We start from the raw sequence: 24,865 nt of genomic DNA on the forward strand, positions 1-24,865 counted from the left end.
ACAAAAAAAACAAAATGGTTTAAAATTTTTTAGTATATATTTAAAAAAAAATGTTTAAATAAAAAATTTAAACTTTTTTTTGTGTGTTTTAAATAAAAAAAATGTAAGTCTAATAAATTTTATTTTTTATTTTTAAATAGAAAAATTCATGTTTCTTTATAAATTTTAAATGTTTTTTTATTTTTATTTTTTATTTTATTTATTTTTTATTTTTTTTTAATTTGAGAAGACATATATTTTGAATATATATATATATAGTTTCATTTATTTTTGTTTTTTATTTTTTTTAAATGTTTTTAATATTAATTTTACTAGTTTTTTTTTTTTTTTTTTTTTTGTTAATTTTCTATTTTTTATTTTTTTAATCTAGTTTTTTTTTAATTTTAATTTTTTTTTTTTCTAGTTTTTGTTAATTTTTTTGTTTTGTTTTGTTTTGTTTTGTTTTGTTTGTTTGTTTGTTTGGTGTTTTTTTTTTGTTTCTATTTTTATTTACTTAATTTTATATATATAATTTTTTAATTTTGTTTTTTTTCCTAATTCTTTTATGGTTTATGAGATAATTTTTTTTTGGTCTTTTTTATATATATTTTTAAGTAATTAACATTTTAATCTTAATTTTAGTAGTTTTTATTTTTATTTTTTGTTAATTTTCTATTTTTTGTTAAATTTAGTTTGTTTTTAATTTTCATTTTTTTTTATTTTTTTGATAATGTTTTTTAAATTTTTCTATTTTTACCTACTTAATTTTATAGTTTGTTTTAATTTTTTTTTTTTCTTTTCCATATTTTTGTTTTTTTCTTTTCCATTTTTTTAAATATGTTTTTTTTACTATTTATTTGTTTATAATTTTTAAGGTTTTTTTTTAGTTTTTTAATTTAGTTTTTTTTTTTTTTTTTGACATTTTTATGATTGATTTTTTTTTTTTTTTTTTTTTTTTTTTTTATATTTTGTTTTTAGCATATACTTTAATTTATGTTTTGTTAATTCTTTAACATTTTTTGTTTTGTGTTTTTTCATTGTTTTAATTTTTAATTTTATTTTATGTTTTCATTATTTTTTTGAAATTTTAATTTTTTTCAGGGTCATATAAAATATTTTAAGCTATTATTTCGAAATGTTGAAATATTACTCTTGAAAAAAGAGTGTTATCCCAACGTCAACACTTTTTGTTTTGAGGGTGTATTTTGGACAATTTTTGCACAAAAAACTAGTTTTCACCGCCATTTTTAAAACATGTTCAAAATTAACCCTAGGAAAAAAAAGAGTTATTCTAGCATCAACACTTTCATTTTAGCACTGTTTTTTATGTTTTTAAGGGTTTTTTTTTGCTAGAGTTCCCGTTTTGAGTTTACAGTTCCCGTTTCAAAGTTTACATTGTTTTATGACAAAAACATCATCCAGCATAAGATTCCACTAGAGAAGGACACCATCCCTTTTAAGTAGAAGTTGAGACCTATCAACCCTCTATTACTACCTTTGATTGAAAAAGAAATTAAGAAACCGTTGGCTGCCATGATCATAGTCCCCCTAAGGTATTCAAAATGGATATCTAACTTGGTGGTAGTAAGGAAGAAAAATGGAGAAATCAGGTTGTGCGTTGACTTCATGAATCTGAACAAATTCTCTAAGAAGGATAACTATCCCTGCCCAAGATGGAACATTTGCTGCAAAAATTTTAGGTGGCTAGAGTCATGTCTCTCTTAGACGGTTTCTCAGGTTACAACCAGGTTCTTGTACACCCCGAGGATCAAGAGAAGACTGCCTTCACTACTCCTTGGGGCACTTTCATGTACTCCAAGATGCCTTTTGGGCTGATGAATGCTAGGGCTACTTTCCAGAGGGCCATGGACATAGCCTTTGTGGGAGAGAAGGCAAGTTTGTCCTTATTTACCTTGATGACACAATAGTCTTTTCCATCAGTCACATGGAACACTTGCAGCATTTGAAGAAGGTGTTTCTGAAGTGCAGAAGGTTTGGAATCTCAGTAAATCCCAAGAAGTCACAGTTTACTCTTAAAACAAGGAAAAATTTTAGGACATATTGTTTCTACTACAAGTGTCAAGATTGACCCAAAAAGGGTTCAAGCAATACAAGCATTGCCCATCCCAAGGTTGAAAAAGGGCATTCAATCTTTTCTGGGCAAGATCAACTTTGTGAGGAGGTTTATTCCAAATTTTACAGAACTGGTGAATCACATCACTTCCATGTTAAAGAAGGAGTCAGAGATAAACAGGATAGAGGCTGCAAGAAGATATTTCGAAGCCATCAAAAGAGCTATCACGGAGGCTCCCACTTTAGTTAGCCCAGACTACACCAAGGAGTTTTATATTTTCTCTTTTGCTTCTTATGATAAACTCACAGCAGTCTTGTTGCAGAAAAATGATGAAGATATAGAACACCTAGTGGATTTCTTCAGCAAAACTTTCAGGGATGTTGAATTAAGGTATGACCTCGTTGAAAAACAAGCATATTCCCTCGTAAAGTCTTTAAAGGCATTCCGAATTTACATTCTACACTCAAAAGTAATTGCCTATGTACCTTCAGCTTTAGTAAAGGATGTCCTAACACAGCCAGATGTTGATGGAAGAAGGGCCAAGTGGATTGCAAAACTCATAGACAGCATAGAGGTAAAGCTCACCAAGCTTGTCAAAGGCCAGGGCCTAGCTCAGCTAATGGCTGAGGAAAATTGCAGTTTGCTGGAGATAAATTGCATAGGTGCAGATTCAAGTGTTGAATAGACAAAGGAGGCATCAGAAGAACAAGGGAAATGTCAGTCATTAGTTGAGAATTTGGCTACTTGTGAGTGGCATTCCAGTATATCTCATTTCTTGTTGAAGCTAGAAGTCCCTCCAGGGCTCAGCTTAAGTCAGGCTAGGACCATCAAGCTCAGAGCAGCCAAGTTCTGTATTAACAAGAACTTGCTTTATTGGAAGGATCCATCTGGAATCCTCTTGAGGTGTCTGGAAAAAGAACAATATGTCAAAGTCATGCACCAGTTTTATTCCAGCATCTGTGGAGGGCATAATTATTGGAAAACCACAACCCACAAGATCCTAAGGGCTAGGTATTATTGGCCTAATCTATTCTCTAATGTATTTTCATTTGTGAAGTCTTGTGATAGATGCCAGAGGTTTACAGGAAGACAACAGATGAAATCTTTGCCCCTGAAGCCAATACACACCAATGGTCCCTTCCAGCAGTGGGGTTTAGATTTCATAAGGGAGATTAATCCACATTCCAGTGGCCAACATCAGTGGATCTTAGTAGCCATTGACTATTTTACCAAATGGATTGAAGCCATACCCACTAAGAAAGTTGATCACCAGGTTGTCATGAAGTTCTTAACTGAGAATATTTTTACTAGATTTGGATGCCCAAACAAGATAGTTATTGATTATGCAGCAGCTTTTAGAGCAAAGGAATTGATGGACCTGTGTGAATCAATGGGCATTAAATTAATGCATTCTACCTCATATTATCCTCAAGGAAATGGCCTGGTATAATCATCCAATAAAAACCTGGTAAGGATAATCAAAAAGCTGCTGGAGGACAACAAATGGAACTGGGATTCCAAGCTAAAGTTTGCATTGTGGGCTGACAAAGTTACCACCAAGAAATCCATAGGCAACTCTCCATTCAAGTTGGTATACGGTACTGAGGTTGTTTTTCCAATCCAATTGACTCTCCCTGTGGCCAAATTCTTGCAAGAGGAGCAGGATGGGGGAAATGACATGGCAAGGAGGATGAATGACTTGGTTGAAGTTCACCAGATCAGAGATCAACTGATTGAGAAGTCAATAGTGCATCAAAAATGTTGAGATTTTCTGTTTTATTAAATTTGGGAAAAATCTCATGTATGTGACAACAATAGGATTAGTTGCTATATTAGCTCCAATATTTTTTGAGGAGGAGTTAATGCATCCTATATTTGTTGTGAGGGAATTTATGATTCAGTTTTATGCTCGAGCTATATAGAAATGAAATCCCGTAGAGGATTGTAAGAGTGTGTAGAGAAAGTAGAGAAAATAGGGGAGAGCTGAGAGCATGTGTGAATTATTAGATTTGTTGTAATCTCCTTTGAATAATAAGATTGCTAATGCCTCTGTTCTGGTGGACATAGCCCAGATTGGTTGGGTGAACCACGTTAAATCTTTGTGTTATGGTTTTGTGTGGTTTTTTGTATGTGTTGTGTATGTTTATATTTATTTCAGCTACGCTTTGTTTAGTCTAACAAGTGGTATCAGAGCGGCGCAGCAGAGCGTGGAGGGCCCATAACCTACAAGTCTCTGGTTGTGGAGCTAGTGCATGTGTCAGATCGGCTGAAGGTGGAGTTTCGGCAATTGGCGCGGTTTTAGCAGAGACAGTCGTGCCAATTTCTAGTAGTGAACAAGTTGGCACGGTTTATTTTGGAACAGAAGCGCCAATTGGCACGGATCCGAGTCTGATATTCGCGCCAGAGCTCCAATATTTTGATTGGCGGGGAATCGACGGGATTAAGCGAGCCAATTTTGCGACACTTACACTGATTTTTCTCTAGCGCGGTTTATTGGCTGTCAGAGGAGCGCCTGGCAATGGATTTTGTTTTAGGCACAGTTTTTTCACTGTCAAGTAGCGCCCGACAGTTTTTCCCTCTGGTAAAACCTGCAATTTTTGTTTTTCTTTTCAAATTGTGTTTACACGATACGATAGAGGAATTTTTATTTGAATTGGAGATTTTTTAATTCAACATGACAAAAACTCAAAGCGCTCATTTTGAGATCGAGAAGTTCAATGGAAAAAATAACTTCGAGATCTGGAAAGTGAAGATGCATGATCTGCTTGTGCAACAAGGCGTGGAGAAGGCGCTGTTGGGAAGATCCAAACAGCCTTACCCCATGACAAATGATGAATGGAATGAATTGGATGGAAGAGCTCTGAGCGGTATTCGACTGTGTTTGGCGGATGATGTTTTGTTTAACATCGTGTCAGAGAAAACTGCTGCTGGTTTGTGGAAAAAGCTGGAGAAGCTGTACATGACAAAATCCTTGACCAATAGGATTCTTCTGAAGTGAAAATTGTACAGTCTGTGTATGAAGGAAGGTACAACTATTACTGATCATTTGAATGTCTTTAATACTCTCATGGTGCAATTAGAAAGTATAGAAGTAAAATTTGAATCAGAAGATAAAGCTATAACTTTATTGTGCTCGTTGCCCGAGTCATGGGATCATTTTGTTACTTCTATCAGTCTAAGTATATCAGAAACCCTTGACTTTGATGATATTGTTGGAGCTTTATTGTTTGAAGAGACAAGGAAGAGGTCAAATGTCGACAACTCTACATCAGAAGCAATGATGGCTAGAGGTCGTTCGAGAGAAAGACGCTCTGGTAAGCACAACGACTCACGATCAAAATCGAAAGGGAAGAAGAGTAAGGTAAAGTGCTGGTTTTGTGGCAAATCGGGACATTTGAAGAAGGACTGTTGGAAGAGACAGAAAGCATCCAAAGAAGACTCTTCGACAGCGAAGCAAGAAGCAAACACGACAGATATAGGTTCGGCATTTGGTTCAGGTATGAGTGATGAAGTGTTATCAGTTAATTTGTCAAATCATGATCAACATTGGCTGTTAGATTCTGGTGCATCAAACCACATGTGTATTCATAGAGAATGGTTTAAGACATATACATCAATTAATGATGGAGTCATGTACATGGGTAATGATGTCACATGTAATATTGTGGGAATAGGGAGTATATGTTGGAAATAATACTGAGAGGGGGGGTGAATCAGTATTATCAAATTCTTTTCAATATACCTTCCAGATTTATACTTTAATTTATTCTTCAGATATTGATCATTAATTTGTATGTCAATGCCATATAATAATGAACAAGAACAAGAAAAATAGATAGGCACACCAAAGAACACCATATATAAGGTGGAAACCCAATGTGGGTGAAAACCACCTGCTGCAATATGTCTCTATCTTCTTTCAATTAGAAACTTCTTTTACAAGGATTTTGTACTGGTGCAGTCCTTTACTAGTACGCAGGCTGCAACCTGTAGAGAGCTACAAATCTCTCTCATTTTCTAGTCTCTCCTGGAAGGGAGCTACAACCCCCTTTGCTCATTTACTTCTTTAGGGATCACGTTTCATTAATTTTCAAACTGGATCCAAGAAGATCAAATAATCATCAAGTACATGCAAATCACCCAATCTCCTTATACAATCAACCAATGAATCACCCAACTTTTCAGAAGGCTGTAAACAAAAAGGTAATACCAGAAATCTAAACCCAGAACTCTGCAGCAATAGATAAAAGACAGCCAAAAAAAGTTTCAAGATAGGTCCACAACTTCACCAATAGTGGCCTGCGAATACCCACAGCTCTTCTGTGTCTAAACTGTGCAAATCCGCACCTGGTCGGTCTACTGCTCTGCGTATCTCCACACCACTCGTTCTGCTGCCCTGTGTACCTCAGCTCAGATCCGCACCTGCACTGCCCGCCTGAAAGCGTACCTCCGCGACTTGTTCTTATGTTTCCCTGCGTACCTTCTCATTGCGCCTTCTGCTGCGCTGCGTACCCCCGCACTGCGCCTTCTCTTGAGATGCGTACCCCCACACTCATGCCGTGGATCGCCTGCGAACCTCTGATTAGGGCCAAATTAATAGTCCTCCAATGTGCCATAGTCAGTCAGATCCACAGATCTGATCATGCGCCCAAGAGATCACGACTTACCAATAGATTCGCCTTAAATTTTCTCCTTGATTTCGATCTAGCTTTTGAAACCAATCACCCAAAATTTCAGATCTTAAGATATTCAAATTTCACAAGTGTCTAGCCAAGTGATCTCTTTTCCTTTTTATAAGCAAGCCCTTATTCAAACCATGGGACAAAACCATCGAAAACCAATACAAGGGATCCAAATAGGGGTTCAAATAATTTAGATCCTAAACCATGGGCCAAAACCATAGGAATGAACGAGGGGCTAAATACCAAGGGCCAAACATAAGAAACCCCACGTGAGCACGCTTCTTTGCATTGGAGTGAGTGAACTGGGGGACCGCACCTTATGAACGGATAACTTGCGGGTATGTCCGCACTTCCTGGACGACGAACCTGCGGGTCTGCACCTTTTGAACGATGCACCTGCGAACCTCTTATTTTCCATCATTTTGAGAGCCTGAACAGAATTTTGCCACTTGAGTGATTTGCCATCAAGTACAACACCTGTACCATAGAGCCAAACCAGAATCATAATGCCAACAATCTCCCCCTTTGGACTTGATGGCAACCTCAAGATCCTCAACGTCATTCTCCCCCTTTGACATCAAGGGAAAAGGGTTATGCTCCCCTGAGAACATGCTCCCCCTGACTATAAACCAGATCTGCAAAAGGAAACAAATTTCTTCAAGAAGAACCATAATCCACCAAACACCATAATTGACCATGAAAGAGATAGAGACATATTGCAGCGCTATTCAGATCAGCATCCATGATCTCCTTCTGTACTTCCTCCAAGATCTTCTACCATAATGCCAACAATGCATTATATGATCCCCCTGAACCTGTGCCATTCGATCTTCGACCAGTCCGCAACCCAGCAAATGTACGTGTATACCCCATATGAAACATACATACAACCAACAATCTCTGAAACAGATGAGATTCAACAATAGGATGATGCATCAACAACCCCCATCTTTTTCCTGAGGTATTCAAAGGTCTCCCTAGGAAATGGTTTGGTGAGTATATCAGCAACTTGTTCCTTAGAAGGAACATACTCCAACTTGACCTTTTGTTCAAGCACTTGTTCCCTGAGAAAGTGATACTTGATCGGTATGTGCTTGGTCTTTGAATGCATGACAGGGTTCTTTGAAATGCTGATTGCACTTGTATTATCACATAAGATGGAGATAGGTGGAGTACAAGTGATCTGAAAATCCTGCAACGTCTGCATCATCCAAAGGAGTTGAGTGCAGCAAGATGCAGCAGCCACATATTCCGCTTCAGCTGTAGATAAAGCAATCGAACTCTGTTTCTTGCTAAACTAAGATACTAATCTGGAACCCATAAAGAATGCACCACCACTTCTGCTCTTCCTGTCATCCATGCTTCCGACCCAATCTGCATCTGTATAAGCATGAAGTGTGAGATCTGTATCTCTAGGATACCATAAGCCATAGTTTTGAGTTCCTTGAAGGTACTTGAAAATTCTCTTCACTGCCTGAAGATGAGTTTCCTTTGGATTTGCCTGAAATCTTCCAACTATTCCCACTGCATGCATGATTTCTGGTCGGGTACCTGTCAAATAAGGTAGACCTCCAATCATAGATCTGTAGGTTGGTTGATGCACTGTTGTTGATTCATCATTTGCACTGAGGCTACATCCTGTGACCATGGGGTACATACTGGTTTTGCATCTTCCATGCCATATTTCTTCAAAATCTGCTTGAGATACTTGGTTTGAGACAAGAAGATCCCGCCTTCATTTTGTTGGATTTGCAATCCAAGAAAATATGTCAGTTCTCCAAGAAAAGACATTTCGAATTCTTTCTGCATCACCAAGGCAAAGCTTTGACTCATAACTTCTTCATTGCTGCCAAAGATAATATCATCTACATACACAACACGTATTAGTAATTTGTCATTTTCAATTTTTATATAAATATTGCTATCAGCTGATCCTCTGAAAAACCTTGTTGATGAAGATATTTTTCCAAACGGTAGTACCATGCCCTGGGAGCCTGTTTAAGACCATAAAGAGCCTTTTTTAGTCTACATACAAGATTTGGATCATTCCCAAGGATGAACCCATCTGGTTTCTCAATGTACACTTCTTCTTCTAAGTCCCCATTCAGAAAGGCTGATTTTACGTCCATTTGACATACTTTGAACTTCTGAAAGCTTGAGAGAGCAAGGAACATTCAGATGGCCTCAAGTCTAGCAACGGGAGCAAAAGTTTCTTCAAAGTCTATTCCTTCTTGTTGAGCATACCCTTTACAAACAAGTCTGGCCTTGTTTCTAATTACTTCCCCATTTTCATTCAACTTATTTTTGAAGATCCATTTTGTCCCTATGACATTCTTATCTTTTGGTCTAGGAACCAACTCCCAAGTGTTGTTCTTTTCGATCTGCTCAAGTTCTTCATCCATCGCCTTGACCCAGCATTCATCTTTGCATGCCTCTCTTACATTTTGTGGTTCAGTGGAGGAGGTAATGCCAAATAGCTTGAGGCTCCTGCAATTGTTCTTCTTGTTTGTACACCTGCCTCTTTCTGCCCCAAAATCTGAGATTTTGGATGATTCTTCTGAACGTACCTGGAAGGAGTCTTCTCTTCTATCCTTATTTGTTCCTCTAGTGCCTCTTGAGGTTCTTCTTCATCATTAATCTGATTTGGAGAGTAGTCTTCATCCTCTTCGATATTTTCATAATTCACTTGCCTAGGAATGTATCCTTTTTCATCAACCACTACATCAATGCTGTCAACAATTCTTCCAAGTCTTTTATTGTAACACTTATATGCTTTACTGTGGGGAGAATAACCAAGGAGAATGCCTTCATCTGCTCTAGGTTCAAGTTTTCCAAGGTGTTCATCATTATTCCTAATATAGCATTTGCTTCCAAAAATTTTGAAATGCTTTACCGAAGGAGTCTCACCATACCAGAGCTCATGAGGAGTTTGAGTGTTGTTCACTCAGACATTTGTTTTGTTGAGAATAACAACCGCAACAAAAGCATCCTCACCCCAGAAGGTTGCGGGAGTCCCAGACTCATCAAGCATAACACGAGCCATTTGTTGGACCATTCTGTTCATCCTTTCCACCACTCCATTTTGCTGAGGAGTCCTAGCTGTACAAAATTCCCTTCTTATTCCATGTTCTTCATAGAAATCGAAAATTTCATTTGAGGTAAATTCCCCACCTCTGTTGGACCTGAGGCACTTAATTTTGTGATCTGATTTGTTTTCATCCAAGGCTTTGAAAGATTTGAATTTTTCGAATGCTTCGTCCTTGTGTTTCATAAGTCCCAACCAAACCATCCTGGAGAAGTCATCAATGAATAATATAAAGTATTCTTCTCCTCGAGGTGACCTTGTCCTAAATGGACCACATACATCTGTATGGACTAGTTCAAGAGGCCTGCTAGCTGATCCTTCCTTCTCAGGGAAGTTAGTTCTGGTTTGCTTACTAAACTGACGTGATTGGCATATGGTGTTGTCTGGAATTTTAATATCTGCAAGACCACGAACTGCCTGGTATTTGCATGCTTTCCTTATTTGCGAAAAGCTTAGATGCCCTAACCTCCGGTTCCATAACCAATGTTCATCATCTTTTCTCAAATAGCATTGTTGTTCTTCTTCTTCAAATATGTATATATTATTTGGAGTTCTTCTGCCTTTGATAATTGTTTTTCCTGTATCAAGATCACGAACACTACATCCATTTGATCGAAATATTACCTCTGTTCCTTGATCACACATCTGACTGACACTTAGTAGATTATGCTTCAAGCCATCAACATACAAAACATTTCCAGCTTTGACCTTTTCTTTCAACTGAGTAGTGCCTTTTCCTTTTATGGCTGCAGGGGTATCATTTCCAAAAGAAACTTTCTATCCCTTTTCTAAAGCAGTATATGATTCAAGTTTTTCTTGATCACCTGTCATATGCTTTGAACATCCGCTATCGATGTACCATAGATTTTCTTGTCCTTCTGCATAAAATGCTATCCCACATCTTTCTGTTTGTGGTTCCTTTATTCTCCATGTTCTGGTGCTTGAGGCTTGTTCCTTTGTTTGCCGAAACCTGCTCCTGCATTCAAAATCTTCATGACCGAAGTTATTACAAATATAACATTCAATTTCATTTTCAAGGGCAGAAAAGTTGTTATAGGTCCTTTTCGTAATCCCAGTCATACTTCTTTGTTTTTAAGATTCTCTAGTCATGATTGTCTTATAAGCAACACATTGAGTTGCTTTGTGACCAAAGTTATGGCAAGAGAAACATTGGCCATTGAAGAAACTTCTGCGATTATCAAATCTACCAGCCAAATGATTGTAATTTCTATTGTCATCCATTCTTGAAGCAAATTGAGAATATTTTACCTGTGGCTGGTTGTAGCTTTTGTTCACCCTTAATATGGATTGCCCTTGGTTTACCTAGTAGTCTTTGTTTGTTCTTGATGTAATTCGTCCTTGCCTTACCTAGTGATCTCCATTGGGCTTTTGCTCATTCCTCCTTGCTGCATCAAGATAACTCTTTGAGGTGGATGCTTGAGATGTTTCTCCATTATAACCCAAACCTGTCTTGATTAGTGGAGAACGTTGTACATTGATAATCTCATCCAGAGTTTCAGATCCTTTAACAAATTTAAGATTAAGAGTCTGTGTTTTCTCAATTTCTTTTCTAAGGCCAACAATTTCACATTCTAACTTCTCAAGAGATTTTTCTTTTTCATCAAGTTGGAATTGCAGAGTATCAATGATCATATCTTTTTCTTCTAAACATATTTTGAGTTGAGAAATCTCTTCATAAAATCCATCTACATCTATAGCTTCCATGTAATCATCATCTTCAAATGCCATTAAAAGTTTATGATCATTACCTCATTCGTCTTCGTCACTATTTGATAGGCCATCACTGTCTTCATGAGTGTAGTAACTTTTCTTAGTTGCATTCTGTTTCTTGTTCCATCTAACATGTTCCTTCCCTTTGTCAATCTTATCCTTGTGAGGACATTTGGTAGCATAGTGACCGACTCTTCCACAAGAAAATCATTTGAAAGGTAACTTACCTCGGAAACAACCAGTACCCCATTGAAGATTTCTGACAAAATTTGATTCTTCTTCTTCTTCTGACACGTGTCCTGACTCATAGTACTCTCCTTTGCCTGAAGCCTTCAAGGCAGCTTCTCTCTTGTCTGATAGACCTACTTTCCTCATTTCATAAGCAGTTAGAATTCTGTGCAGCTGTGACATTTTAAGGCTTTGTAGATTCTCCTTTTCTTCTATTGCAGAAACTTTAGATTCAAACCTAGGGGACAAAGATCTTAGAACTTTTTCAACCACAACAGCCTCTTTTATTTCTTCACCCAAATTTTTCATACAATTAACAATCTCATCTACAGGAAGAAAACAGTTAGCCACACTTTCATCATTATACATCCTGAGATTTTCATACTGAATCCTGAGGGTTTGAAGTTTTGCGCGTTTTACCTGATCATCTCCTTCATAGCTCAGAACAATCTTGTCCCATATCTCTTTTGCGGATTTAAACTGCATTACCTTGACAAATTTTGATTGAGATAGGCATCCTAATAGAGTATTGACCACCTTTGCATTTGTTTCATATTTCTTCCTCTCAGCCGGATCTGTAGGAGTTGCTGATGGAAAAGTATACCCTGTATCTATGATATCCCAGACTTCTGTACCAAGAGATTGAAGATAGGCAGTAACTCTTACCTTCTAATAAACGAAGTTTGTCCCATCAAAAATCGGTGGCCTAATTGATGCTTCCCTCTCGTAGTTGCTCATGATGAAAGAACTTTCTTCAAGTGATCAAGCTTCTTTTGAAGAACCTGCTCTGATACCAATTGTTGGAAATAATACTGAGGGAGGGGGTGAATTAGTATTATCAAATTATTTTCAATATACCTTCCAGATTTATACTTTAATTTATTCTTCAGATATTGATCATTAATTTGTATGTCAGTGCCATATAATAATGAACAAGAACAAGAAAAATAGATAGGCACACCAAAGAACACCAGATATAAGGTGGAAACCCAATGTGGGTGAAAATCATCTGCTGCAATATGTCTCTATCTTCTTTCAATTAGAAACTTCTTTTACAAGGATTTTGTACTGGTGCAGTCCTTTACTAGTACGCAGGCTGCAACCTGCAGAGAGCTACAACTCTCTCTCGTTTTCTAGTCTCTCCTAGAAGGGAGCTACAACCCCCTTTGCTCTTTTACTTCTTTAGGGACCACGTTTCATTAATTTTCAAACTGGATCCAAGAAGATCAAATAATCATCAAGTACATGCAAATCACCCAATCTCCTTATACAATCAACCAATGAATCACCCAACTTCTCAGAAGGCTGTAAACAAAAAGGTAATACCAGAAATCTAAATCCAGAACTCTACAGCAATAGACAAAAGACAACCAAGAAAAGTTTCAAGATAAGTCCGCAACTTCACCAATAGTGGCTTGCGAATACCTGCAGCTCTTCTGTGCCTAAATTGCGTAGACCTGCACCTGGTCGATCTACTACTCTGCGTATCTCCACACCACTCATTCTGCTGCCCTGCGTACCTTAGCTCAGATCCGCGCCTGCATTGCCCGCCTCAAAGCATATCTCTGCGACTTGTTCTTATGTTTCCCTACGTACCTCCGCACTATGCCTTCTCCTGAGCTGCGTACCTCACACTGCGCCTTCTTCTGCGCTGTGTACCCCCGCACTACACCTTCTCCTGAGCTGTGTACCCCCGCACTACGCCTTCTCCTGAGCTGCGTACCCCCGCACTCACGCCGTGGATCACCTGTGAACCTTTGATTAGGGCCAAATTAATAGTCCTCCAATGTGCCACAGTCAGTCAGATCCACAGATTTGATCATGTGCCCAAGAGATCACGACTTATCAATAGATTCGCCTTAAATTTTCTCCTTGATTTAGATCTAGCTTTTAAAACCAATCACCCAAAATTTTAGATCTTAAGATATTCAAATTTCACAAGTGTCTAGCCAAGTGATCTATTTTCCTTTTCATAGGCAAGCCCTTATTCAAACCATGGGACAAAACCATCGAAAACCAATACAAGGGATCCAAATAGGGGTTCAAATAATTTAGATCCTAAACCATGGGCCAAAACCATAGGATCATGAACGACAGGCTAAATACCAAGGGTCAAACATAAGAAACCCCACATGAGTGTGCTTCTCTGCATTGGAGTGAGTGAACTGGGGGACCGCACCTTATGAACGGATAACCTGCGGGTATGTCTGCACTTCCTGGACGGCGAACCTGCGGGTCCGTACCTTTTGAATGATGCACCTTCGAACCTCTTATTTTCCATCATTTTGAGAGCCTGAATAGAATTTTTCCACTTGAGTGAGTTGCCATCAAGTACAACACCTGTACCATAGAGCCAAACCAGAATCATAATGCCAACAATATACAGCTGCAAATGTTTGATGGGACAACCAAAATGTTAACTGATGTAAGACATGTACTAGATTTAAGGAAAAATCTAATTTCACTAGGAGCACTTGACACAAATGGATATAAAATGTAATTCAAGGTGGAGTAATGAAAATTTACAAAGGTATTTTACTAGTAATGAAAGCTAAGAAGGTAGGAAATCTATTTCACTTAGAAGGAAGAACAAGGTCAGATCATGTGTCTACGGTGTCTGAACATGACAATAGTTCCATTCGCTTATGGCATCAAAGGTTGGGCCATATGAGTGAAAGAGGGTTAAAAATTTTGGCTGATCGCAAGTTACTTCCTAATCTAAAGTCTGGAAAGTTAGATTTCTGTAAACATTGTCTATTTGGAAAACAAAGTAAGAAAAAGTTTAAAACAGGAAAACATACTAGTAAAGGAATACTTGATTATATCCATTCAGAAGTTTGGGGTCGATCCCCTACAACTTCATATGGTGGCTCGTCATATTTTGTATCGTTTATTGATGATTTCTCTAGGAAAATGTGGGTCTAAATGTTAAGGAAGAAGTTTGATGTGTTTACAGTTTTCAAACAATCTAGAGCATTGGTAGAAAACATCACTGGTAGAACTATAAAATGTTTAAGAACTGACAATGGAGGTGAGTTTACTTCCAAGGAGTTTGAAAACTATTGCAAGGATGCATGGATCGAGAGACATAAGACCACTGTTTATACTCCTCAGCAAAATGGAGTTGTTGAACGCATGAATAGGACTCTTTTAGAGAGAGCAAGGAGTATGCTGAGTAACGCCGGTTTGCAGAAGGAATTGTGGACAGAAGCGGTGGCTACAGCTTGTTATGTGATAAATTGATCACCATCCACGGCGATAGGTTGTAAGATTCCTCAAGAGGTATGGAAAGGTCACCCTTGTGATTATTCTAAACTCAGAGTGTTTTGTTGTGATGCATATGCTCTAATGCCTAAACATCAGCGAACTAAATTAGATCCAAAGTCAAAAAGGTATATATTTGTTGGATATGGTGATGGAACAAAGGGATATAGATTGTGGGATCCTACTACCCGCAAGATCATCATCAACAGAGATGTAAAGTTTAATGAATCCTCTCTTGTATAGTTAGATGTAGATAATAGATTGAAACATGATGGTGTCTATGATTTTCAGCACATTCATTTTGAAAGCACTTCTAATGATAGTCATGATGACCATAGTTCAGATACTAGTCATGAATAGGTTTCAGAATCAGATCATGAACATAGTTCAGATGTAGATCATGAACAGGTCTTAGATGCTGATCATGAAGCAGTTCCTACAGATGGTAGTCAGCCAATTGTGGAAGCACCAGAAACATCCTTAAGGAGGTCTACAAGAATCAAATGCCCTCCTAAAATGTATGATGATTATGTTACTTCAGTTGCATTACCGCTAATGACAATAAACCTCTGTGCTATCAGGAAGCTGTAGAAGGTTTGAAAAGTGACAAGTGGAAAGAAGCTATGAAGGACGAGATGATGGCATTACACAAGAATGGCACATGGGATCTGGTTGAACTTCCGAAAGACGGAAAAAATGTGGGATGTAAATGGGTTTTCAAGTTGAAACGGGGTGTGAATGATACTGAGGACAGGGACAAAGCGAGGCTGGTCGCAAAAGGTTTCTCTCAGAAATCACGCATTGACTTTCATGAGATTTTTTCACTAGTTGTTAAAATAGTTTCAATTAGAATTGTGTTAGCATTAGTCACTTTGCTTGATTTAGAATTGCAACAACTAGATGTTAAGACTACATTTTTACATGGATACTTAGATGAGGAGATTTATATGGAACAACCGGAAGGGTTTGTTCAACATCGCAATAAGAAATTTGTCTGTAGACTCAAGAAATCATTGTATGGCCTAAAGCAGTCGCCTCGACAATGGTACAAGAAGTTTGATTCTTTCATGTTGAGTCAGAAATATATAAGAAGTGAATATGATCATTGTGTTTATTTTAAGCAATTAAATGATGGCATGTTCATTATCTTAGTGTTATATGTTGACGATATGCTTTTAGAAAGCAAAAGCATAGTAGAGATCAACAGGTTAAAGGCTCAGATGGCAAGGACGTTTGACATGAAAGATCTGGGAGTAGCAAGACAGATTTTGGGCATGGAGATTTTCAGAGACAGGAGCAATGGTAAGCTGTGGCTATCACAACAAAAGTATATTGAGAAAATACTCTTGAGGTTTGGTATGAATAATGTGAAGCCTATGTCAGTCCCTTTAGCTTCCCATTTTAAGCTTTCTTCCAGTTTATGTCCTAATACAGATGAAGAAAAGGAATATATGTCTCGAATTCCGTATGCCAATGTAGTAGGATGTTTGATGTATTCGATGGTTTGTACTCGAACAAATATTTCACATGCAGTTGGGGTTGTCAGCAGGTATATGGCAAATCCAGGTAAAGAACACTGGTCAGCAGTGAAATGGGTGCTTCGGTATTTGAGAGGCACAAGTGATTATTGTATCACTTATAATAAAAGTAGTGAATTTGTTTGTGGATATGTTGATTCCGATTTTGCAGGTGATTTGGATAAGAGAAGGTCAACTTCAGGGTATGTCTTTACAATTGCAGGTGGAGCTATTAGCTGGATGTCAAAGCTACAGAATATTTTTTCTTTATCCACTACTAAAGCAAAATACATAGTTGCTTCACATGCTTGCAAAGAAGCGGTTTGGTTGAAAGGTTTGATTGGTGAGTTTGGAAGGTTACAGGACAACATCAAGTTATTTTGTGATAGTCAAAGTGAAATTCACTTGGCTAGGAATCTAGCCTATCATAGTAAATCAAAGCATATACCAATCAAGTACCATTTTGTAAGACAGGTTATCACTGAAAGAGGTGTTTCTCTTGAAAAGGTGCATACGAAGGAAAATTGTGCAGACATGTTCACGAAACCAGTTTTGTTAGAGAAGCTGCGTTGGTGTCTGGCTTCTCTTGGCTTGCAGAAAAGATAAAAATAATAAATGAACAAGGCATCAGGCTAATTGTTGTCAAGGTGGAGATTGTTGAGATTTTCTGTTTTATTAAATTTGGGAAAAATCTCATGTATGTGACAACAATAGGATTAGTTGCTATATTAGCTCCATTATTTTTTGAGGAGGAGTTAATGCATCCTATATTTGTTGTGAGGGAATTTATGATTCAGATTTATGCTCCAGCTATATAGAAATGAAATCCCGTAGAGGATTGTAAGAGTGTGTAGAGAAAGTAGAGAAAATAGGGGAGAGCTGAGAGCATGTGTGAATTATTAGATTTGTTGTAATCTCCTTTGAATAATAAGATTGCTGATGCCTCTGTTCTAGAGGACGTAGCCCAGATTGGTTGGGTGAACCACGTTAAATCTCTGTGTTATGGTTTTGTGTGGTTTTTTGTATGTGCTGTGTATGTTTATATTTATTTCAGCTGCGCTTTGTTTAGTCTAACAAAAAAATATCAAGGAGTTCCTCTATAAAAAAGCAAATATGGACAATTTTCAGGTTGGTGACTGGGTTCTCAAATGGGATGCATTAAAGGAAAAAAGGGAAACCATGGTAAATTTGATGCCTTATGGATAGGACTGTTCATCATTGCTCAAGCTCAGATGAACAACACTTTCACTTTGCAAAATTTAGAGGGGGAAGGTGTCTTTGATGACCCAGTCAATGGGTGGTTTTTGAAACTTTATTTCGTTTAAGGCTTTAAAGCCTTGGTATTGTAAATATGTTTTTTCAGTTTATTTCATACTAGTTAGACTCCATGCCCAATGGAACACTATGTAGTAGTTTTAATCTTGTTGTTTACTGGAAAGGCAATGGTCTACAGTTCTTGAAACCTCACAGGGAGGCTTTCATCCCCAGAAGGAGCCAGTGTTAGCTCTGAAGTGCAGCGTTTCCATATTGGAGGCTAAAGGAGGGAGATGATATGCTTTTCTACCAAAAAAAGGGCCCCACACAGGCCATCACCCACTTTCCTCACCCTTCCACTTACCTTCCATTCTGCTCATTTCCCAACCCAACGCTCACATCCCCACGGGACCCTTTTTTTGCTTTAAGCCTAAATAAATTAACCCAAAAACCCCAAAAATCTTACTTTTCCACCCATACGCGCCCTCTGCATGTTTCCCAAGGACATATCGTACCACTGTGTCCCTCTGCCATTGACTTTCCATCCACTGATCCAACAGCCCATGTCTCACTCGACCAATGGGACCTGCCCGATCGTTCCCTGTTGTTAGATCACCCCTGCCAGATCTGATGGCTATCGCTCATATTGCATGGGCAACTAGTGAAAAGAGTACCCGCCCGTTAAAGGCAGTTTTTCTCTCTCTTCCATTGCGATGTGTCATTTGGTTAATGGAATCAGGAAAACTCCACCATTTACCACTTACCAACCAATGAGCGCCCAATATAAACCATAACCGCTCGAGCCAAACCACCCCCTGGTGTTATCATCCGCGCACCTCCTCCACCTGATAATCATCCAATCTGCTCACCCACCAGATCTAATGTCCTGGACATGTTCCGCTCCCACCATGACCTCAAGCCCCCTGCACACGATCTCCACCGTGCAGTGCCCTTGATCTGACGGCCCTCATTCACGACTGCTCCCGATCATCCTCCATCTCTCTGTTACTTCTCTGTCCGTCTGATTTGGCACATCCGTCCACCCATGCACCTCATACTCCACTCCCTATCTGTTACCCAATGGAGAAGGTGGTCACCTCTGTCAGTCTGATGGCAGTCTGACCACTGAACTGAATTAACAGAAAGCATGGCTGAAGGAAGAAGGATACAACATGACCCAACAAATAGAAGTAAACATTCATGGAGCTCCACTATCATAATCAAGCCAACTACCTAACAAGGTAGCACGATACTATAATTGATTAATGTTTTCATGATGGAAAGGATATTGCGTCCTATAACACAATCAGATAGTTAATGACAGTATGTGGTTGATTAAGACATCTCCAACCCTAAAACGACTAAGGATCATTGTAAAGAAAAACTATAAATATTATTGTTTTTAGGCTTCTGCGATCAATGATTTGTGTGTAGTTTTCTTCTAGAGTTCTCGCATCCATAATTATTTGCATCGACATTTTGAGCCATCCATCGTGGCTCATCATCAGGATAGATCAGTAATTGTGTAAGACAGACCTCAATGGTATGAATAAATAGAGTTTAGGGGGATGTAAAGAGAATGGAAGTCGATGTTAAAAAATGTGCAGCAAGAAATGTTAAATTTAAAATGTGCTAAAAATAGACCTGATAAAAATAGCATGTATAAAAATAGCAGTTTGGCCAGTGAGGTCATTGGCCACATTGGGTGAGAGGTGAAACTGCTAAAAATAGAAAGTTCTAAAAATAGCATTTCTAGGTCCCTTCCTATTTATAGCAGTCCCTAGTCTATCTATAGGAAGTAAAATTAATTTTGGTCTTAACATGGAACTATTAATTAATTAATTCAGTTGAATTAATTAGTTGAGGAAATTCGAATTTGAAGTCTTTGTGAGCATGCACATGAGTTGTCCCACTAATTGAGGAATTTATCCATAATTTCCTCCACTGATTGAGGGAATAAGTATGAGTTCTATAATGAGAGAATTAGTTGACTTAGTTCTAACTAGTCAAGTCCAGTTATATTATTTTAACAAGTTGTTAAAATAATAAAATATAGTTCGTTAATGCTTGCATGCATGTGACAACTATTATTTTAGATAACTGAGAATTCACTCATGGATCACTGTTGCATGTCATTTCTGTCAAAGACTCAGTTGAGATCAGATGTGGGACAGTGTACTATTAGATGCTAGGATATTTCTAGTAAGTATTCCTTACATGAGGAAGAAATGTATTTTCTTCTATGAATACGTAGGTGGACCTGAGGTGATAGCAGGTATGATTAAGCAAATTTTCAGCCTATACAATGAGGCCTACATAGTCCATGATTTTCATCTTCTGATTGAAGATCATCAGGATCTTTTGATTACAAAGAGATTAGGATAGCTATTGAGCTAATTCTTTTTGTATGTTATTGAGGATCTGCACTTGATTGATAATACATGGTTGGGGTTTTATGCTGGTGCTTCCCCCTGGATATATATTGTGTTATGTGTGATTATTTCTCTTGATAAGTTATGCATGTTTCTACTTGATGTTGCTCATGAATTCGATTATGCTTCCACTTAATGTTTTGTAGAAGTAGAATAAGTACTATGCTTTAGGACATTGCATATATCGGTTTGTTCTACAGGTGAAATTTCTACATGGTATCAGAGCACGTGTGATCAAGCAAGAACAATCTTCTAGTAGGAGAAATTCGAAGTTTATTATTCGGGATATAGATCTCAATTTCTTATCAAATCTATTTCATCCATGGCATTCTATGGTTTGAGGCTTGAGTGTGCCCTTGATGGCAGCTCAAACTATATAGCTTGGAAGGATCACATGGAAGCAATTTTGGAAGATAATGGCCTTAAAGATTTCATTGATCAAGAAATTCCTAAGCCTATTGACAAGACTGAGCAGATCGAATGGAGGAAGTGTGTGGCTAGGGCTAGGAGAATTCTCTTGGAGGGAGTGCGAGATCACATTGTCTCAAGCCTCCATGGGAAGGAGACTCCACATGCAATGTGGAAAACATTGAAAGATTTATATCAAAATACCAGTGATCAGAGGAAGCTGGCATTTAAGGACAAACTTTGAAAGATCAAGTGTGAAAGGGATGAGACGATCTCTATGTATCTGACCAAGCTCATCACATGCAGGGATGAGCTTGCAAGCGTAGGGGTCCTAACATCCGATGAGGATATGGTAGAGTCTAGCACTCCTTGGCCTTCCTAAGAGTTGGCATAGCTACCAGGACTCGGTGAATGGAAGTGAGAAATTGCCAGATTGGGAATGACTATGGTCGGATTTGATGCAGGAAGAGATCAAATGGAGCACCGGAGACAGTTCTTCATCCATGCATGATGAGGAGAACTGTGCCTTAGCAAGTAAGGTGAAGAAGGGGAAGGAGAAGGTTTCTATTTAACCTAGTTCTTCCAATAATGGGAAGAAGGTTGACAAATCGAATGTGTGATGCTTTCATTGTCATGAGGTGGGCCATTATGCTGCAAATTGTCCACGGAGGAAATCCAAGAAGGGATCTGGGGAAGGATCTAAATTTGAGGCATTTGCTTCATAGATTGAGTTGGATTTCACACTCTTCATATGCATGGTTTCATCCATGGTGGGAAGTGGCTAGTTTCTTGACAGTGGATCTTCTTTCCACATGACTAGAGACAAGAGTTTGTTCAGTACTTTAGTGAAGAAAGATCTCCAAATACTCATAGCGATGGGCAGTGATGAGAAGTATAGTGTCTCAAGTGTAGGCACAGTTATTTTTCAGAGTGAGCATGGAGCTTGAATTACCTTAACCGATGTCAAGTATGTACTAAGACTGAAGAGAAACTTGGTGTTGATCATGATGCTGGAAGACGGAGGCTATGATGTAGTCTTCAGTAAGGGAAAGGTTTTCCTTAGACACATCATCACTAGACAAGTGAAGCAGATTGGTTCATGTGTCAAGAACTTGTATGCTCTTGAGGTTCAAGATGCATGCAAAGTCTTGAGCAGCAAGGCAACTGATGGAGACTTGGTGGTTGAGAGGGAGGGTATATTACCTCTCAACATGCAGAGCCAGAAGAAGTCTCAGACAATTGTGGAGGAGCCACAATTGGTGCAGCAACTTCAGGAGGTTGTGGAGCAACCACAACAGGGGAAGCTGAGTGGAGATCGAGTAGAGACATCTACTCATGCAGAGACCTCCAGTAGGGGGAAACTTTGAGCCAGGTGGATTGAGGGATCACATGCAGCCATACCTCCAGGTAGGAGGTGGGGCGATATAGAGTGATCGTCCCAAGGAGGAGGGGTAGGATCCTTGAGGTACCCAACCTCTTGGATGATACCTTGCTACAGGAGCCCTGATGTGGAGTAGCAGGAACTGACTGATTGGGTAGAGACAGATGCAGATGGAGCGGCAAATATAGCAACAATATAGGGAGTCATAGGATAGTGCATAGCTAGCAGGCTGTAGCAAGGCGAGAGGCACAAGTGTTTTGCACAGTGCTAGGTGGCACATAAATGTGTGCAATGGTGCGAGATGCATGGAGATGTTGCAGTAACACAAATGTCAAAGAGGGAGCACTTGTCAGTAGCAGGTAGAGCTTCAGCATCAGAGTATGTTCCTAGCCCAACAGAGTGGTCAGTTGGGAGTGTTTTTGTTCCAAGTGTTATCGGAGCAAGTGGACTAGGTAGATGTGTTACGCGCAAAACATTCCAGAGTTACATGATCAAGTTCGAGAGAAAGCCTTTTCTGTTGAAAGGCAGTGTTGAAAAATGTGCAACAAGAAATGTTAAATTTAGAATGTGCTAAAAATAGACCTGATAAAAATAGAATGTCTAAAAATAGGAGTTTGGCCACTGAGGTCATTGGCCACATTGGGTGAGAGGTGAAACTGCTAAAAATAGAAAGTTCTAAAAATAACATTTTTGGGTCCCTTCCTATTTATAGCAATCCCTAGTCTATCTATAGGAAGTAAAATTAATTTTGGTCTTAGCATGGAAATATTAATTAATTAATTCAGTTGAATTAACTAGTTAAGGAAATTTGAATTTGAAGTCTTTGTGAGCATGCACATGAGTTATCCCACTAATTGAGGAATTTATCCATAATTTCCTCCACTGATTGAGGGAATAAGTATGAGTTCTATAATGAGAGAATCAGTTGACTTAGTTCTAACTAGTCAAGTCTAGTTAGATTATTTTAACAAGCTGTTAAAATAATAAAATATAGTTTGTTAATTCTTGCATGCATGTGACAACTATTATTTTAAATAGCTGAGAATTCACTCATGGATAACTGTTGCATGTCAGTTTTGTCAAAGACCCAGTTGAGATTAGATGTGGGACACTATACTATTAGATGTGAAGATATTTATAGTAAGTATTCCTTACATGAGGAAGAAATGTATTTTCTTCTATGACTACGTAGGTGGACCTGAGGTGACAGCAGGTATGATTAGGTAAATTTTCAGCCTATATAATGAGGCCTAGGTAGTCCATGATTTTCATCTTTAGATTAAAGATCATCAGGATCTTCTGATTATAGAGAAAGCAAGATAGCTATTGAGCTGATTCTTTTTGTATGCTATTGAGGATCTACACTTGATTGATAATAAATGGTTGGGGTTTTATGCTAGTGCTTTCCCCTGGATATATCTTGTATTATGTGTGATTATTTCTCTTGATCAATTATGCATGTTTCTACTTGATGTTGCTCATGAATTCGATTATGCTTCTGCTTAATGTTTTGTAGAAGTAGAACAAGTATTATGCTTTAGGACATTGCATATATTGGTTTGTTCTACAGGTGAAATTTCTACATGGTATCAGAGCACAGGTGATCAAGCAAGAACAATATACTAGCAGGAGAAATTCAAAGTTTATTATTCGGGATATAGATCTCAAGTTCTTATCACATCTATTTCATCGATGGCGTTCTATGGTTTGAGGCTTGAGTATGCCTTTGATGGTAGCTCAAACTATATAGCTTGGAAGGATCACATGGAGGTAGTTTTCGAAGATAATGGCCTTAAGGATTTCATTGATCAAGAAATCCCTAAGCCTAGTGACAAGACTGAGTAGGTGGAATGGAGGAAGTGTGTGGCTAGAGTTAGGAGAATTCTCTTGGAGGGAGTGCGAGATCACATTGTCTCGAGCCTCCATGGGAAGGAGACTCTGCATGCAATGTGGAAAACATTGAAAGATTTATATCATAATAGTAGTGATCAGAGGAAGCTGGCATTGAAGGACAAACTTTGAAAGATAAAGTGTGAAAGGGATGAGACGATCTCTATGTATCTAACCATGCTCATCACATGCAGGGATGAGCTTGCAAGTGTAGGGGTCTTGACATCAGATGAGATATGGTGAGTCTAGCACTCCTTGGCCTTCCTCAGAGTTGGCATAGCTACCAGGACTCGGTGAATGGAAGGGAGAAATTGCCAAATTGGGAACGACTATGGTCAGATTTGATGCAGGAGGAGATCAGACGGAGCACCAGAGACAGTTCTTCATCCATGCATGATGAGGAGAACTGTGCCTTAATGAGTCAACCAAAGAAGGGGAAGGAGAAGGTTTCTCTTTCTGAATCTGGTTCTTCCAATGATGGGAAGAAGGTTGGCAAATCGAAAGTGTGATTCTTTCGTTGTCATGAGGTGGGCCATTATGCTACAAATTGTCCGCGGAGGAAATCCAGGAAGGGATCTGGGGAAGGATTTGAAGGTGAGACACTTGCTTCGAGTTGGATTTCACACTCTTCGCATGCATGGTTTCTTCCGTGGTGGGAAGTGGTTGGTTTGTTGAGAGTGGAGCTTCTTCCACATGACTGGCGACAAGAGTTTTTTCAGTACTTTGGAGGAAAAAGATCTCCAAATACTCATAGCGATGGGTAATGATGAGAATTATAGTGTCTCAGGTGTAGGCATGGTTATTTTTCAGAGGGAGCATGGAGCTTGAATTACCTTGACCAATGTCAAGTATGTACCAGGACTGAAGAGAAACTTGGTGTCGATCGCGATGCTGGAAGACAAAGGCTATGATGTAGTCTTCAGTAAGGGAAAGGTTTTCC

At 38.5% G+C, this 24,865-nt stretch overlaps 1 protein-coding gene across 1 annotated transcript in view; it reads right to left on the bottom strand.

Annotated features, from left to right (window-relative positions):
• Positions 1-2,861: 2,861 nt before the first annotated feature.
• LOC149220374 (uncharacterized) overlaps positions 2,862-24,865 on the bottom strand; it is a 28,023-nt gene continuing 6,019 nt past the window's right edge. Inside the window, exon 2 of the mRNA XM_089387070.1 lies at positions 2,862-2,960. Coding sequence (XP_089243196.1) covers positions 2,862-2,960 — 99 coding nt within the window. The remainder of the gene's footprint in view (positions 2,961-24,865) is intronic.

Source organism: Pinus tabuliformis, chromosome Q (genome assembly GCF_031772625.1).
Source record: "Pinus tabuliformis cultivar Carrire ecotype Pingquan chromosome Q, CPIR1, whole genome shotgun sequence".
Classification (NCBI taxonomy): Eukaryota; Viridiplantae; Streptophyta; class Pinopsida; order Pinales; family Pinaceae; genus Pinus; species Pinus tabuliformis.